At 36.8% G+C, this 17,851-nt stretch overlaps 1 protein-coding gene across 1 annotated transcript in view; it reads left to right on the forward strand.

Annotated features, from left to right (window-relative positions):
* HYDIN (HYDIN axonemal central pair apparatus protein) overlaps nt 1–17,851 on the forward strand; it is a 362,906-nt gene that overhangs the window by 84,889 nt on the left and 260,166 nt on the right. Inside the window, exon 7 of the mRNA XM_055304626.1 lies at nt 7,682–7,806. Coding sequence (XP_055160601.1) covers nt 7,682–7,806 — 125 coding nt within the window. The remainder of the gene's footprint in view (nt 1–7,681; nt 7,807–17,851) is intronic.

Here is a 17,851-nt window from a genome sequence, read left to right on the forward strand (position 1 = left end):
GAACTGCTTTTTACAATCTTCAGTTGCAAGGCTGAGAAACCTCACTGATGTAGGGCAAACTTCCTCTTCAATCCAAGAGGAAGCTAAAATTCAAGGTTGCCTTTGAGTAACCTTGGGTTTGGGTATGGGTGGTTTTCTGAAATGCTGACACAAACTTTTCTATTTAGCACAGATTGGCCCATGGAAATCTATTAATAAATATGAGTTTTGACTGAGAATTTTATAACTGGCTATATCAGTTTTCTATTGCTAATGTAACAAATGATCATAAACTTACTGGATTAGAGCAACAGAAATTTATCATCTGATATTTCAGTAGACCAGAAACTTCACTGGGCCAGAATTATTTATTTTATTTTATTTTTTTAAAGACTTTTTTTTTTAAATTTATGTATTCATAGCCGGGGGGGGGGGGAGCAGAGACACAGGCAGAGGGAGAAGCAGGCTCCATGCTGGGAGCCTCACGTGGGACTCAATTCCCGGTCTTCAGGATCATGCCCTGGACTGAAGGCGGCGCTAAACCGCTGAGCCACCAGGGCTGCCCCATTGGGCCAAAATTAAAGTGTTGGTGGGACTGTATTATTTTCTTGAGGCTTCAAGGGGGAATCCATTTCTTTGCCATTTCCAGCTTCTAGGGCCATCCACATTCCTTGGCTCATGTGTCAACATTCCTTGGCTGAAAAAATGGGAAAAAGTGTAGTAGTCACTTCATACGGTTGTGAGGAAAAAATGAATGAATATAATCTGCTGGCACTTGACTGGCTTAATCGGTAGAGCACATGACCTTTGATTTCAGAGTCCTGTGTTCAAGCCCTATGCTGGGTGTAGATTTTACTTTAAAAATAAATAAATAAACAAACTGCTGGTACATAAAAAATGCTATATAACAAGTAGGTTTTTTTTTTGTTGTTTCTTCAGAAGTGTGGTAGGCAGAATGGCTCCCCAAGTATGTCTATGTCCTAATCCCCAGAACCTGTGAATGTGAAATGCTACATGGCAAAGGGGGATTTGGGCTGCAGATGTAATTAAGGTTACTAATAACCTTAAAATGGGGGAAGATTATCCTGGATTATCTGGGTGGGCCCAGTGTAATCACAAAGTCCTTTAAGCTATGTCTAGGCATGGGTTTTGTCTTTGTTTGTTTGTTTTTTAAGGATTTTGTTTTGCTTTTGTTTAGTTTTGGTTTTCATCCTACATGAAGTTCCAAGTTTCCTAGACCTTTCATTATTTTTGGAAAATCTCAGCAATTATCTCTTCAAATATTTCTTTTGTTTCATTGTCTCTTGCTGTTTCTTCTGCATATAGGTAAGTTCTGTCTGCCACAATTAAGACAGTCTGCACCTTTCTCTCTTCCTGGAGGGCAGAGTGATTGTCCATCTTTAGATTTCAGGTTGCTTGTTTGCTCTGCAATATCTGCTTTCTGAATGGTACAAGAAAGGTTGTGATTTTGTGTTTGCCTGGCTTTTTTTCATTGTTAGGGTGGGCAATCTCTTTCTAGCTTTCTGCATCCCAGGCAGAAGCAAGACCCCTGAACTAATTTAGCTAAATCAACCAGCAAAGGCAAAGTTCTTTTGAAGATCAATGTCTTTTGACCTTGTCCCTAAGTGCTTATATAGCCTTTGTCATCTCATGGTGCAATTCACATAGTATGATTAAAGGAGAAGGAAGCAAGTTAACTGGCTCACCATGGCTTAAGAAAAAACAAATCTTTTTTGATTTTAAAAAAGGCCTCCCACAGTCACTTTCCATAATAGACATTAAAAACTTCCTGTTATACTCATGTTTTTCTTATGAAAAAGAAAATCTACCTAAGGTGGAAAAACAGGTACAGGCAGGATATCTTCCTGGACTGTGGCTGACTCTTAAAAGCTACATAGAAACAACAATTTATTATATATTACATTCATACAAAAGTGAAACAAAATCACATCATAGGTTTAATGGTGTGAAGCTGCAGGAAAAGATCTGAAACGTTTCTCTCCATGTAACTATGAGTGTGACTCCCCTCCTAATATACAAATACTTCCAAGGTAAAACAGTGAGCCAACTCAGGACTAGCCAGGAATCATAAAGACATTAGAAACTCTAGTCTAACATTCTCATTTTGCAGATGAAGGAAATAAGGCCTGAGAAGGGAAATGACTTATCCAAGTTCCCTCAGTAAGTTAACAGCAAAACCTGGGTCAGAAGGAACATGGGCCGGTTCTGGGCTTACTTACCCTGGGATCCACTCCTTGCCCTTCCCAGGCTCTATTCAGTACCTTTGGGCAGTCAGCTTTCTTAGGAGTCTCAGTAGGCTGGGTTCCAGCTGGGTTTGACCACTGGGGGCCACTAAAAGGAGATTTCAGGGTAGCAAGGAGCCAGGGCGTTTCCCCTCCTCCCTCTCTAACTTCAGCAGAGTCCTTGGCGGTGGCTGCATCTCTTCTAGGGTTCAAATTCCTCTTGGCTTAGCTTGTCATGGTTCCAACTTTTGCCAGGTCCCCAGGATCTGATAACGCTTCCTCCTCGTCTTGTCTCAGCCGAGGGGTGGAGATGGATAATTGCTGTTACTAATCCCTGAGCAACCTCATCATCTTAAGTCGGGCTTCTCATCTCTCTCATCTTCTGCGTTATCAATCTCTCAACTGAATTCCCTGTTTGCAAATATTTCTGCTTTCCTGTTTAGATATCTATTCATGATATAGAGTAGTTTTATGTTCTTTCCATAAAATACATGTTTTTCAACCATGCCATCAATTCTGTGAGCTACCCCAAATCCTTCCAATAAATCCCTTTTCTGTTTAAGTTAGCCAGAGTTGGTTTCTGTTGTCTGCAACTGAGAACCCTGCTGGCTACAATGAGAAAGGACATGATTGAACTTGTGTCCAAATTGTATTGAATCAGAACCTTGGGGGAGATGCCCTGAAAAATGTCCTTTTCTTAAAAAAAAAAAAAATGCACAGTTGATCGTGTTGCCCTCACAGAGGTGAGGACCACTCTTTCAGGTAATATGATTGCCAATAGATACAGTAGAGCAATGGACACACTGTGAGATTTTGGAGTTAAAAAACCCAGGGTCTGCTCTTACTCCCATCACTTTTAGAGTTAATACACAGTTAGAAACAGCATCTCACAGGAAAATTATTTAAAAAACAGATCGTATTCTTTTCACTGAAATAATGATTGAATTAATAGTTAAGTTTATAAATGATTAGGTTCATATAAATCATAAAAATTAAAATGTTCCTTATATATGTCTGTTGCCCCCTTTAGAATGGGAGTTTCTAAAATGCAAGAGTTGCATCTCTTTTCGTTTCTATTTTCCCAGCATCAAATATAGTACGTAGAAGAAACAAGTACTCAATAAATGTTTATAGGATGCCTAACCAACAGTATATCACAAAGCAAAGCTACAACTATAAACCTGTACAGTAATTTAAAATAAAAAAATGCTCCAAGTACTATAAAATAGGCATAATGTTTTTTACGTTAATAAAAGGAGTTACAGTGTGCTATAAAATATACAGAGAACATAAACCATTACTCTTCAAGTTTATTACAGATTTGACCTGAAACTCTAGTAGGTACCAGAATAATTTTGACTATTAAAGTAGGATTAATTTTAGAAGGAAGATTAAGAAGCAATCTCAAAAATCCAAAACTCCATGTCAAGAATCAGTTAATAAGAAAGATTGTCTGAAGAAAACATACTAATATTAAATTCCATATTTAATATAACAGAGCCAATATTTGGCCTTCTGCTGAAATATCAATTCATATGGATAGGAGAGTTTCAGTTCTCAAGAGCAGTTTATAGTGGATTGAACAAAAACTCAAAATCTTTCTTGTGACTCATGATTTTTCATAAGCCCAAGTCCCCTTCCTAATCAAGCATTCAATATTAATGAGGATATTATATAAAAATAAAATATTTTGGTAGACAGAGCCAGCCTTATACCCTTGAGAAACAATGCCTCTTGGTTAAGAACATTTTCTGATACTTGATATTTTCTGGCCAGTTCAGCCTGTCTGCTTGTAGTAAAATCAAATTATAGACAATGTTTAAGCAGCAGAACTTAACACACTCTATCCAATTAACTTCTGATTTATTGAGAAAGCCTAGGCAGCTCTAAGTAGCAATAGTTGTCTCAGGTGATTTTTCAACTACTGAAGAAATTTAGTGTAACATAAATCCCAATAGGGAGCACAACAGAAAAGTATCTGTTACCTCTGTATAGAATTTGGCTTTCTGGAAGTCCTAGAGAAGGGTCTCTTTGTCCATAGCAAATTAGCTTATGTTCTGCTGTGTAACATTATCCAGTTCGTTTCAAAACCATTCTTTCACAACCAAGAAATGCTTGAAAAGAAAATGAAAGCACCATGTAGGAAGAAAAATATTAGGAACTAGGGAGGCAAAAATAGAAGAAAATATTAAAACTTTGTTCCCAAAGTCAGGAAACTTGGGCCCAGATCTCACTTCTTTACATTCTTTCTGATGCCATGACAGAGGAAGGAACTATAAGACTGCTTATTTTGGATCACTTACCTTCATCTCAGGAAGCAGAGATTCTTGAGATACTAAAAGTCTGCTCTTTTTCCGTTCCACCAAGATGTTATAAAGATGACTTCATGATTACAGATATTTTTTATTTCCCTCTGAAAGCTGGTTGTGATTCAATCCAAAACTCCTCTGAGAGGCTTCTGTGAGTAAAGAACTGTGCATGGGGTGAGAGACACAAAGATGCATCTCACTAGGTGGCTTCCATGTTCAGGGCTGGTTTGGGCAGGCAGAAAGAACACAGGCTTCCATTCTAGCTCCACCACTACCTAGTTGGGTAACTTTGGGCAAATCACCTGCCCTTTCAGAGCATCTGTTTTCTCATATCTTAAGTGCAAATAACAATACCTCTTTTATGCAGGTTTCTCCCAGGATTAAAAGGATTGGCATATATAAGGTGCCCAGTGTAGTGCCCAGTATGGAATCCATGCTTGTGGCAGTTTATTTGCTTTCTCTTTCCTGTCATCTCAAGAGTCTGTAGCTATTGACAGGGGCAAGCATGAAAGCTAACTGTAGTCCAAGGTGAACTGAAGTGAGAGGTAAAAAGAAAGCTGTAGCCTCTGAGAGGAAGGAGACTTTATTAACAAGATAGAATCCAGGAAGATTCTAGTTGAGAGGTGGCTTTGAGTCTGGACAGTGATAAGTGACTTTGGAAGAAATACAACCTGTGGAAAATGGTAAGTATTGTGTGGCACTAGTGTTTGGGGAATGTCTGTGTAGGGGGCACAGTGTGTTGGAAGGGAGAGTGGTGCAGTGCTAGATGAGGTTATAGTGAAGGGAGCAGAGTCCTCCACCCTTTCTCTTCCCCAGCCTTACTTGGAATGTAACAGGTATGTGGAACACTTGTACAGATGTATGTGTTTGATGAGAAATGAGAACACAAAATCTAATTGGGAGCAGATGGTGTGGAACCTCAAATGCCTACCACTTTGAACTTTATTACATAGGATATGAGGACCACTGAAGGTGTCTGAACTAGAGATGGATGTGTTATGACCTGTGTATGTTTTTTTTACAGTATCCTTAGAGCAGTGTGAAGGATTGAGAGGAGAATGATAAAAACTGGAACTCATCTAAACACCCAAAATCATCCTCAGGCTTGTCATCCATCTAGAGGCTGCCAGTGATGAGAAACAGAAATGATAATAAACATTAGTTTAGCACTCCCTACGTGCCAGGCATTATTCTAAGCTCTTTATCTGCATCGACTCCTGTAGTTCTCCTTACAACCTTATGGAGTAGGTGCTGTCTTTACCCTCATCTTGCAGACCAGGAGACTGAAGGTTCAATGACTTGTCCCAAAGTCATGGCAGAACTGAGTTTTGAACTTTTTTGGTTGGCTTCAGGCTAGTGATCACTACCCCATAGGCCTCTACAGCAATGCCTGGGGTTCCCTGGAGGATGGGTGCTATAGGTCTGGGAAAAGGACAAAGGAATGGGAAGTGAAAGTGAAGGGAGATCCAAAGAGAGAGCCCCAGAGAAAACAAAGTTTCCCTTGGTAGGAAGCATTGGACATCCTGCAGTGATGATCTCAGGTACCACTGAGTGCTACCCTTGCCATAGCTCTGTACCCTCACAGAAGAAAGCTTAGGCTTTCTGACATTCGTTCATTACCTAAGGGACGATTTAAGAGATGAAACTAAAAAATAGTTGTGATAGAAGTAAATAATCAGAAACAACTTAGCCTGCCAGATACATTGTACAACGCATTACTTTGAAAAACTAGCAATTAAGAAAAGTGAAATGGACCATGAAAATAATTAAATGGGCTGGGTTTTCTATTTAGAAGGAAGAACTCCATAAGTTATTTAAGATACCTCATGATCAGATCCAGCTTCTCACTTACCACTTCCTTCCAGGGAAACTAAATGAAATGATTTCCTGTTTCCAAATCTGCCCTATCACTCCATCATGTCTACACGTCCAAATTCTATTTTCAAGGCACAAAACTTGTTTCCAGCTTGCCTTCCTAAATGCTCTCCACTCTTCTGCAGCTTGCTATCACTCAGGAGGCTGACCTATATGGCATAGGTCAACAGCTTCCCATGTCTTTGGCTTCTGGGTGGGTTCAGCCTATGGGAGTCCCAGCAGATGATCAGACAGGAGAACATGATGTCAGGGTGCTTTTCCCCTTAGTGTCTTCCCTGTGAGGCCATTGGAGCTGACTCTCTCTCTTGACTAAAGCTCCTTGCTCCTCGTAAAGCAGCATTCTCATAGGACTCTTGTGAAGTTCAAAGCAACTCCTTTTCCTTGTCTCTTTGGGCCTAGAGGTTGTAATGGCTTTGCTGTCTATAACCCTGGGGGACTGTATCATTTGTAGTTCCCCTTCCCCTTTTTTAAAGTAAAGCCTTACTCATTTTTTCTCCTTTCCCTTTTATCCCCTTTCACTATTTTTTATATTCCCCGCAAATGAGTGGGAAATATCAGAAAGGGAGACAGAACATGAGAGACTCCTAACTCTGGGAAACGAACAAGGGGTGGTGGAAAGGGAGGTGGGCGGGGGGGTGGGGGTGACTGGGTGACGGCCACTGAGGGGGGCACTTGATGGGATTAGCACTGGGTGTTATGCTATATGTTGGCAAATTGAACTCCAATTTAAAAAATATGTAAAAAAATTTAAATATTTAAGACATTATTAAAATTATTATATTTGAGCAAAAAAATAAAAATAAAGTAGAGCCTTAGTTAAACTGCTCTCAAATTGTCCTCATGTGATTGTGTGATATTTTGGGACTCTGACAGATTTTTCAATTATGAAAACTTTTCTTCTCTGAACTGTCACAAAACTTGATTTTTATCCCTTCCAAGGTACTTTTTTTCTGCTAATTACAGTATTTGCATACATGTTCTAAGTCTGACTACTGGAATCACTCAATGAATGTTAAAAGAATGGCTGAATGGCAAGGACGCAAACAAGACTACTACCATACCATTTAAGTTTCTCTTACACTTGCTGCTCTAGAACTTCTATTTTAACATTAAAAGCAAAGTTCTTTCACTTTGGGGGGAAAAGTACACTTTACTTCTGCGTCACTGAATTGTGGTGTGGGATCTGAGCTGTCTGCAGAACTAGAACTCCTGTACCCTCTTTTTCTTTCCTGGCCACCAATGTGCTCTGATAGTGTGTCTCCCTGTGTACTGCAGGCCTTTCTCTGTAGAGCCATCTGTTGGAACTCTTAATGTGGGAGAGTCCATGCAACTGGAAGTGGAGTTTGAGCCACGGACTGTGGGCAGTCACAGCAAAAGACTTTTTGTGCATTACGACACAGGTATGCGTTATTCTTTGTTAAGAGTCCTACATGTCAAGAAAGGTCAGATGGGGAATAGGGTGAAGCAAAAGAGGAAATGGTTGTTTTGGCTGCATTTGAGTAAGCTAAGATCCACAAGGCAAAGAACCAAAGAATGGATGTCTCCAACAGAAGTAATGTTCAGCCAGATATAAATCCCACCTGACTGGTTTCTCCACTACTTGAAAGCAGGAGCAATAAAAACTCTCAGGAAGGAAACATCCCCCTGAATTCACACCAGTAGCTTAACATTATTTATATGTAAATGGAACTTGAAGGTAACTTAATACACCATGGGTTTTCCATTTGAAATATTACTGAATTTGTCTAACATTTAAAAAATATAAACCCTAGTTCGGAACATTCTCATATGTGCCAACCAGTCTATGTAAGATCCAGTTGCCTTAATCCTTAGAATATGCAAATGTCTTACTTAATATCTGACTTAAATGTAGTTCTGTGTCTATTGCCACCAGCATTTTCTTGAAGGCCACAGTCTGCATAATCATGAAAATTATACATTGTTTTTGCTAATACTTAATTTATGGTTGTGTAGGCTGCATGTACAGTATGCAAGTCTCCAAAGTTGGTTTTTAAATGAATATTTTAACATTGCCATTTATTATTTCATGATTTTTTCTCATTGCTCTCTCATTTCTTTTTTACTCATTCGTGTTTACTGACCCAGATTGTCTGCATCAGAAGGGCACTGTAGGCAGAAAACACAAGTACACAGCCAAGGAAAAAGCAACAAACGCCATCTCCGTCACAGTTCAGAGTTGCTGGCATTGTGGATACCAATCTGAGCAGGACAGTTCAAGTCCTTGCCTAAGGACCTGTGGTTAAGTCCCAGTTCCACATTGCCTGGCGGAATGATACCCAGTTGTACCGTCTATGTACCTAATCTTTTAGTGTAGGTCAGAATTTATTGGCTGCCAGCAAGACAAACTGAACCTGAACTAGCTTAAGCAAAAAGGGTTAAGTTTTGACCCATGTAACCCAAAAGAGGAAAGTAAAAAGCATAGCTTATAACACATCAGGTGAATTTTTCCAAAGTAGTTGTGCCATTTTACACTCCCACCAACAAAGCATGAGACTTCCAATTGCTTCACATCTTTGCCAATAAATGCAATGTTGTCTTTCTTTTTCTGCTACCACATAGTATTGTCTTTTCATTTTAGACATACTAGTAGTGTAAAGCTGTATCTTCTGGTGGTTTTAACTTTCATCTAATGATTAATGTTGTTGAGCACCTTTTCCTGTGCTTACAGCCATTCATATATCTTTTTTAATGAAGTGTCTGTTCAAGTCTTTTGCTCATTTTTTATTGAGTTGTTTTTTTCTTTTATTAATTTGTAAGAGTACTTTATAACTTGATATTGTGAATACTAATCACTTGTCAGGTAAATGTATTGTTAATATGTTCTTCTAGTCTGTAGTTTGCCTTCTCATATTTCTTGATCAGCAGAACTTCTAAATTTTGATAAAGCTGACATTATCAGTGTTTTCCTTTAAGATTAATGCTTTTTTGCCTTCTTGCTAGGAAATCATTACCTTCTTGAGGATCACAAACATAGTCTATGTTTACTCTTAGAAGGGTAATAGTTGGGGATCCCTGGGTGGCGCAGCGGTTTGGCGCTTGCCTTTGGCCCAGGGCGCGATCCTGGAGACCCAGGATCGAATCCCACGTCAGGCTCCCGGTGCATGGAGCCTGCTTCTCTCTCTGCCTGTGTCTCTGCCTCTTTCTATCTCTCTGTGACTATCATAAATAAATAAAAATTAAAAAAAATTTAGAAGGGTAATAGTTGTAGTTTCTTTGTTTAGATTGATGATTGATCTTTGATTTCATATTTGTGTATGTGTGAGGTAGGGACTGTATTTATTTATTTATTTATTTATTTATTTATTTATTTATTTATTTAAGATTTTATTTATTTATTCATGTCAGACACAGAGAGAAGCAGAGACACAGGCAGAGGGAAAAGCAGGCTCCATGCAGGGAGCCTGATATGGGACTCGATCCTGGGACTCCATGCAGGGAGCCTGATATGGGACTCGATCCCGGGACTCCAGGATCATGCTCTGGGCCAAAGGCAGGCACTAAACCGCTAAGCCACCAGGGATCCGGGACTGTGTTTAATTTTTTCTCCCCATATGGATTATTGGCTCTTCTTCCTTCTATTATCTTGTTTTGGAATTCCAATCAGTTACTCTGTTACTCTGTTTCAGTCTATTATTACTCTATTATTTATTCCTTTTTAAATAATAGATTAACTTTAAAAATTATTTATTTGAAAGAGAGAGCGAGAATGCAAGTGCGGGGTAGGGAGGAGCAAAGGAGGGAATCTCAAGCAGACTCCACACTAAGTGTGGAGCCCAATGTGGACCTTGATCCCAGGACCCTGAGATCATGACCTGAGCTGAACCCAAGAGTCAGACACTTAACTGAGTATTCCACCCAGGTGCCCCAATTATTTTCCTTTTAACCTCTATTTTATTTTTCCATTTCTTTGTCTTTGTCAAACTTCTCTGAATACTTTTTCTCCTCTATTCAATAATTCCCTCTTCCATGAAATCTCATCTCTTGAGTTTTATTTTTCTATTATAGGTATTTTCATTTCTGTAATTTTATTTGGTTCTTAATTCAATCTGTTCTTAAATCTGCTCTCTGCTCTTTTATTTTTCAAGTTTCCCTTTTATTTCTTAAATATATTAAACATTGTTATTTTCATTCTATTTCTGAGCATTTAGATATATATTAAATCTGCTTTTTTATTTACTTTGCTGTTTATTATTTCTGATGGTTTTCAACCACAATATCTGTAGAGGAGGAATAATATATTTTTCCTCCACTCTTCTAGGCTTTTGGTGGGGGCCACTGTAGTAAAAGACAGATTAAGAAGAGAAAAACATACAAAATGATTTATTGTAAGTTCTCCTTTGATGCAGGCAGGCCAAATATGAAGACTCAAAGGGGTCCCGCAGGAGTAGCCAAGGGAGTCCTTGGCTTCACATAGGTTGGAAATCAAATATGAGCCTGCAGGAAGTGAGAGCAGAGTTTATTGAAGATATGAAGAGAACAGATACAGGTGGAGCTTCTGGGAGACTCAGAAAGGAAAAGAGGGAGTCTTGTCTTTGTTTGGGGCCTGGTATACATGTCCTTTCAGACACCCAGGAATTCATCTGAACAATGGCCAAGGCCCAAGTATTATTCCTTGGAGCCAGGGGCCTTGGCATTGAAATGTCTAGAGCCTTGGTCTGGAATGAGCATATGATGGCTTCCTCAGGTCACTATTACCTGGTTCTTCCTTAGATGTTATGTATTCTAGAGAAATCATTAACTCCTTGTCCCTTACAAGGTGGACATTCTGAGGCATGTGTGAAGTGGGGTGAGGGTGCAGGTCCTGGCAAGAATAGAAAGCAGGATAAGGAGCAAAAGCAGATTTTTATGAAGTCCTGCCCTTTCCCTTCTGTAAGCATGGGAGCTTTCAAAAGGAAATGAAGACCTGGAGGAGTGATTAAATCTGAATTGTTTTTTGCTCAGTTTGATGAAGAGTAGAGAGTTGTGGGAAAATGTGTTAGGACCAAAAAGGGTATGAGCTAAGTGTAGTAAACTTGGGAAAACAGCAAGTCCTGTTCATTCAGATTCTTCTCAGTGTCCCTCTGCCTTTGAAGACAAGGGTGCTCCTTCCATCTAATTATAGCTGGAACTTTTTATTTATTTTTTTAAATTTTTTATTTTTTTAGCTGGAACTTTTTAAATGAAGGTTTTATAGTGCTTTGGTAGAAGGTAAGAAAATCCTTTCTTACTGTTTCTCAGATTCCTTCAACTTGAAATATTCAATATGCCAAGGTGTGCCATATTTTGGGAGAGTGTGTCCTGAACCTCATCATATTTTATGCCCTTTCATGTTTTGTAAATTTTGGACTTAGCATCACCACTTTGGGCAGGCCCTAGACTTCATCTCCTGTCATTTGTATACAATTCAGTAATTAAAGCAGAAGTTCAAGTGTTAACAAAAGCCATTAGGACAAAGGACAGTCTTGGTACTATAATAATTTCTGCAATTCTTAACTTCACTTTGATATTCTTATTTTTTGATAGAGTTAGTGATGAATTTTAAAGTAGTTTAAAAATATTTTATCAGCTATTTTAGTTATTTCAATCTTCAGTTTAATTTGCTGCTTAAAACTGACTCAAATTTATATCTTTTTTCATGTCATTCAGCATTATTTAGAGTAGTTCATCCTTTCCTACTATTTTAGAATCCTGTGTAGCAGAGTATAAATACAGTTTATCCCTCCATGTACTTAGGTTTGCTCTAGTTTCTCTCAGCAGTAATTGTCTGGGTAGACGTCTTGAACACTGTAGTTAGATTTATTCCTTTATGTTCATTATTTTTTATGTTTATTAGCTATATATTTATTCTGTAACTTTTAATTACTTTTTTATTGAGTTATAGATACAATGAAATGCACAGATCTTCAATGTACAATTTGATGAGTTTTGTCAAGATCTGTGGAACGACCACTCCATGTAGGATAGAGAACATCCACAGCTTTAGAGTGTCCCCTCATGACCTTTCCGGTTAGTCCTTCCATCCCCATCCTAGACATTCTAAATTCTATCATTCTATATTATTGCTGCTTGTTCTTGGACTTCAAATAAATGTGCTCATACAGTATACACTCTTTTGCGTCTGGTTTCTTTCACTCAACATCATGTTTTGGAGATGTATTCATGTTCTGTGTATCAAATTCCCTTTTTTACTCCTGAGCAGTATTCCAGTGTATGATTATACATGGTTCATTCATTCTCCTGTTAATGTAACTTTATTTTTTAAATAAATTTATTTTTTATTGGTGTTCAATTTACGAACATACAGAATAACACCCAGTGCTCATCCCGTCAAGTGCCCCCCCTTAGTGCCCATCACCCACTCACCCCCACCCCCCGCCCTCCTCCCCTTCCACCATCCCTAGTTTGTTTCCCAGAGTTAGGACTCATTATGTTCTGTCTCCCTTTCTGATATTTCTCACACATTTCTTCTCCCTTCCCTTATATTCCCTTTCACTATTATTCATATTCCCCAAATGAATGAGAATATATAATGTTTGTCCTTCTCCGATTGACTTACTTCACTCAGCATAGTACCCTCCAGTTCCATCCACGTCGAAACAAATGGTGGGTATTTGTCATTTCTAATGGCTGAGTAATATTCCATTGTGTACATAAACCACATCTTCTTTATCCATTCATTTTTCGATGGGCACCGAGGCTCCTTCCACAGTTTGGCTATTGTGGCCATTGCTGCTAGAAACATCGGGGTGCAGGTGTCCTGGTGTTTCATTGTTTGAAGTTTGGGGCTATTATGAATAAAGCTTGAATAACCATTCTTGTACAAGTTGTGTGTATGTGTGCATATGTTTTTATTTCTCCCAGATAAGTGTTTAGGAGTAAGATTCTGGGTCATTGAGAAGGTATATGCTTAACTTTCTGAGAAACTTTGAAACAGTTTTCTGAAATAGTTGAAGCATTTTACATACCGCCACCTCCTCCTCCAGCGGTGGATGATCCACATTCTCATCAACTCAGGGTCATTGTCAGTTTTCTAATTTTAGTCATCATACTGGTTATAAAGTTATTAGCCAAATATCAACAAAAGCCTATATATTTTGTTTTTAATTGGCATTTCTCTTATGACTAATAATGTTGAGTATCTTTTCATGTGCTCTAGACCATTTTTATGTCTTCTATTCTCATGTGTATTCAGATTTTTTTTGCCTATTCTTTAGGGGATTGTTTGTTCTTTTGTTATTGATACATAGTTTTTTATATATTGTCAATACAAGTCTTTCAGAAATAATCATTACAAATATCTTCTTACAGTGGATTGTCTTTCTAATTTTTTTCTAGTACCTTTTTATTAGCAAAATAATTTAATTTTGATTAAGTACAGTTTATCATTTCCTTTTTAACCAGTGTGGTATTTTTCTTTTAATTTTATTTTCTAAATTTTGGGGTGTATATTAAAAAGAAGTTGAATTTTGTACATTGCTTTTATATCTTCAACTTTGACAACTTAACTTTTTGACTCCTAGTTTATCTGTAAATGATTTTGGATTTTATATATATACAGTCAGGTCATCTGTAAATAATGGAAGTTTTATTCCTTTTCAAACCTTAAACGTTTTATTTCTTAAAGTTTCTTGCACAGCTAGGCCTTTAGGACATCATTCAATGGAAATGATGATGGCAAGCATCCTTCTCTGTTTTTAGTCTCAGAGGGGAAGTTCTCAGTGTTTCACGATTTAATATAATGTTTTTATTTTATTTATTTATTTATTTATTTATTTATTATTTTTAAAGATTTTATTTTTATTTATTCATGAGAGACACACAGAGAGAGGCAGAGACATAGGCAGAGGGAGAAGCAGACTCCCTTCAGGGAGCCTGATGTAGGACTCAGTCCCTGGACCCCAGAATCACACACTTAGCATAATGTTTTTTAATGGACACTATCTATTGAATTAAGAAAATTCCCTTCTATCTCTAGGTTTCTAAGACCTTTAATTCTGAATGAGTGTTGGCTTCTATCCATTACTTCTGCATTTGTTGAGATGATCATACTTTATTTCACCTATTCATGTAATGGCTTTGTCTTTCATCTGAGAAAACAAATTGGTCTCATAAAACAAGTTGGTAATTATTCTACTTTTTAATTCTCTGGAAGGGTTGTCATTTCTAATATGCATGTTATTTCTTCTTTAAGTGCCTGAAAAGTTCACTTTTCAAGCTATCTGGGGCTGAGCCTTTTTGGAGGTTTTTAGTTATTCAGTTTATTTAGTATATTTAGTTCTACTGAGGTGTTTCTATTTTTTTCTTATGTAATTTTTGGTAAACTTTCAAGGAATTTTTTCAATTTAATCTAAAAATTTAAATTTATTGGCATAAAATTGTTCATAATAACCCCAAACTTTGTAATGTCTGTAGCATCTATAGTGAATTTTTTCTTTCATTATTGATAATTTGTATCTTCCTTCCTTCCTTGAATTTCAACAAAAGCCTTTGTGTTGTTAGTGTTGATAGTGGATGAAAGTGAAAAATATGAGTGTTAATAAATTTGGTCAATGATTTCTTCCATCTGGATCTCTATATCTTTGTAAAGTATCATTTTCATTTATGTCAGCCCCTAAAATTAAGTCTTGGAAAAAATGTGGCCTTAGAATTATATTTGGATTACTTTATCAAAAGGTGTTTTAAATCAGGAGTTTTAAAAAAAATGAAACATAGTTGATCTTTTGTTGGTAAACATTAATTATTGATAAACATTCCAAAATATCTTTAAAATATTCATTTTTAGTTCATTCTTTTAAATATTTTGGGTCATATTTTTAATAGATTTGACATATGAGTAGTATATAGTATGATTTATAAATGAACAAGCACACAGGGCGATGGTATAATATTAAAAATATTATTTGTTTGGGTTTTAAGGCCAACATCTTAGAGTGCTCATAGATCAATAGAATCAAAGCTTGACAGAAGACTTAACTAATAACCAAATCTAGTCCTTAGATTTTACAGATGAAAAACTGAAGCTGTAAGAAATTAAGTGTCTTGCCCAAGGTTGCTCAAGTAGCACAAGCATAATTATAACCCAGGCTCAGACTCTAATCTCCCGTGCAGTGCTTGTTCCATCAGAGCGGATCATCTCCCTAGTCTCTCATATTATTACCTAAACATTTTTACGTTGATTAAGGAAGTAAATGCAGCTGCTTTCTCCCAATGGCCTTCAATCTAGATTTTAACTTTTCGCTAAGTATTGAATTGATACCCATACTTACATTTATAGTCCTGTGCTAAAGGAAACAAATAATTGTGTATTAAAATTTAATCCCCATGGCAAAGTCAATTTCCACACTTTGAGATTCTAGTGTCAACTTTGGTTCACAAAGTCATTTTCTAAAGATGCAGATAGAGGTAAACTATCTTGTAGCATTCTTCTTTACATGAAATGAACTGCTGATAAGAATATGCTTTCATCTGTATTGTGGGTTATCAATGACCAGAATCTATAACCTTTCATTAGTGAAAAACAGTAATGACTGTTTAAATACAATTAATCATGGAGCTTTTCCAAACAGCCATGATCATTGCTTTCTCATTTCACTAAATAAGGATCTGATTGAACTTTCTGCAGCTGTTTGAAGTATGAATTGATTTGAGGAGGGAAAGTTAGCATGTTTTTTTTTTTCACACGTCCTCAAACAATGTTCCAGAAGGAGGAGCATTGATAATCCTCAGTGGGAAGTACTCAATCACAATTCTAACAGTTGTATTTATGCCCTTCAGTAGCTGGTTCTCCATTGGTTATAAATCCTTAATAAATGCAGCAAGGAGATTTTTCTTTTTCATCAACCAGGGTTAGAACCAGTGTTCTAGTGATTAAGGAAGTTGAGTGTAAATTTCACCAATATCTAATATTTTACTCATCAACGTTTACTTGAACCAGAACTCTTCCCTCCTTTCTCCTAAGGATGCCTTTCTGAGGTGAAACTAAGTTTGTTTAGGGAATTGATTCTACCCCAGAAATAATTTAGTTACCTTTTTATTATAGTCCAAAACAGAAGGACTAAAGTAACTTGATTCCTTTTACAAACTAATTCCTCCAAAAAAGATTAGGAACACAATTACTCAAGACTACTTTCTTAAAAACAAAATAAAACAAAAATAGAAACAAAGCAAATGAGTTAAATAATTCTATCATTTCAATAAAACTGAGGTGTGAAAATATTATTTGACTATTAAAAGACAAATAAATGGTTAATTGCTTATGTTTTGCACTTTTCAACTGAGTATTGAGAAACTTTATATAATCTAAGGGTTCAAGGAGATATTAGTATTTAGAATAGACTTTAAGAAAAAAGACATTCTTATTAAACCTTTGGTTACTTAAATGAACCCTAGAAGTAGGAACATAGAAGTGTTCTTTATTCAATGGCTGGTGGTGAGGTTGCTGTCACCTTAGAGGTGACATTAACCACTGGCATAATCAGGAAATAGAGCTGATGCACTTACTCAGCATTTTTTAAGTATTATGTCTCTTACTGAAAAGGAGATATTTCAATTCAGGAGTCAGAAGTTGGCAAATAGGTTCTTTTCCCACAAAGGCACGATGATGAATTATTATTAAAGATACAAGTAATCATAACATTAGTATTTCACAGGACAGCTTTATATATTGTACTCTAATAAACCATACAGAAGTTCTTTTTTTTTTCTACTAAAGGCCAATAAAGTAATACCAAAATAGAACATAGTAAGTAATTGAGTGCAATATGTTACTTTATAGTTGAAACTACTAAATAATATGTATCTGGATATACCTGTGCAGACTCATCTGCATAAGCTTTGTTTCAATTGTGTGATTGTTATAATTAATTATAACTGTGTGCTGTTTTAATTGGAAAACCTAGCAAAACATAGTTATGGTAAAAGAGTAAATGTTTTCACATGGTTTCAATGGAAACATTCCTTGACCAAATTTTCTTTTCTTCATTTCTTATTCCATAGCTTAGAGTAGGGAAGAGCAGAAGCTTGGACAAACGGATGGTCAGGGATTGTTTAGGAGAGTGGAATGAGCTTTCTTTAAATTACATAGCAAGTGAAGACTCAAGTCATTAGGTGTTTGTATTTAAAGGAACATTAGAGGACATCTCCTAACACCATTTATTTTATTTTATTTTTAGAAACTTTTGATGTATAGTTGACACACCATGTTGTATCAGTTTCAGGTATACAACATAGTGATTGGGCATTTATATACATCACAAAATGTGCACCACTGATAAGTATAGTTGCCATCTGTCACCATACAAAATCATTACAGAATCATTGACTATATTCCCTATGCTGTACTTTTCATTCCTGTGACTTATTTTAAAACTGAGTTTGTACCTCTTAATACCCTTCACTTACTTCACTCCCCCTCCCTTGCAACTACCAGATTGTTCTCTGTGTTTA

This window comes from Nyctereutes procyonoides, unplaced genomic scaffold (genome assembly GCF_905146905.1).
Source record: "Nyctereutes procyonoides isolate TBG_1078 unplaced genomic scaffold, NYPRO_anot_genome, whole genome shotgun sequence".
Taxonomy (NCBI): domain Eukaryota; kingdom Metazoa; phylum Chordata; class Mammalia; order Carnivora; family Canidae; genus Nyctereutes; species Nyctereutes procyonoides.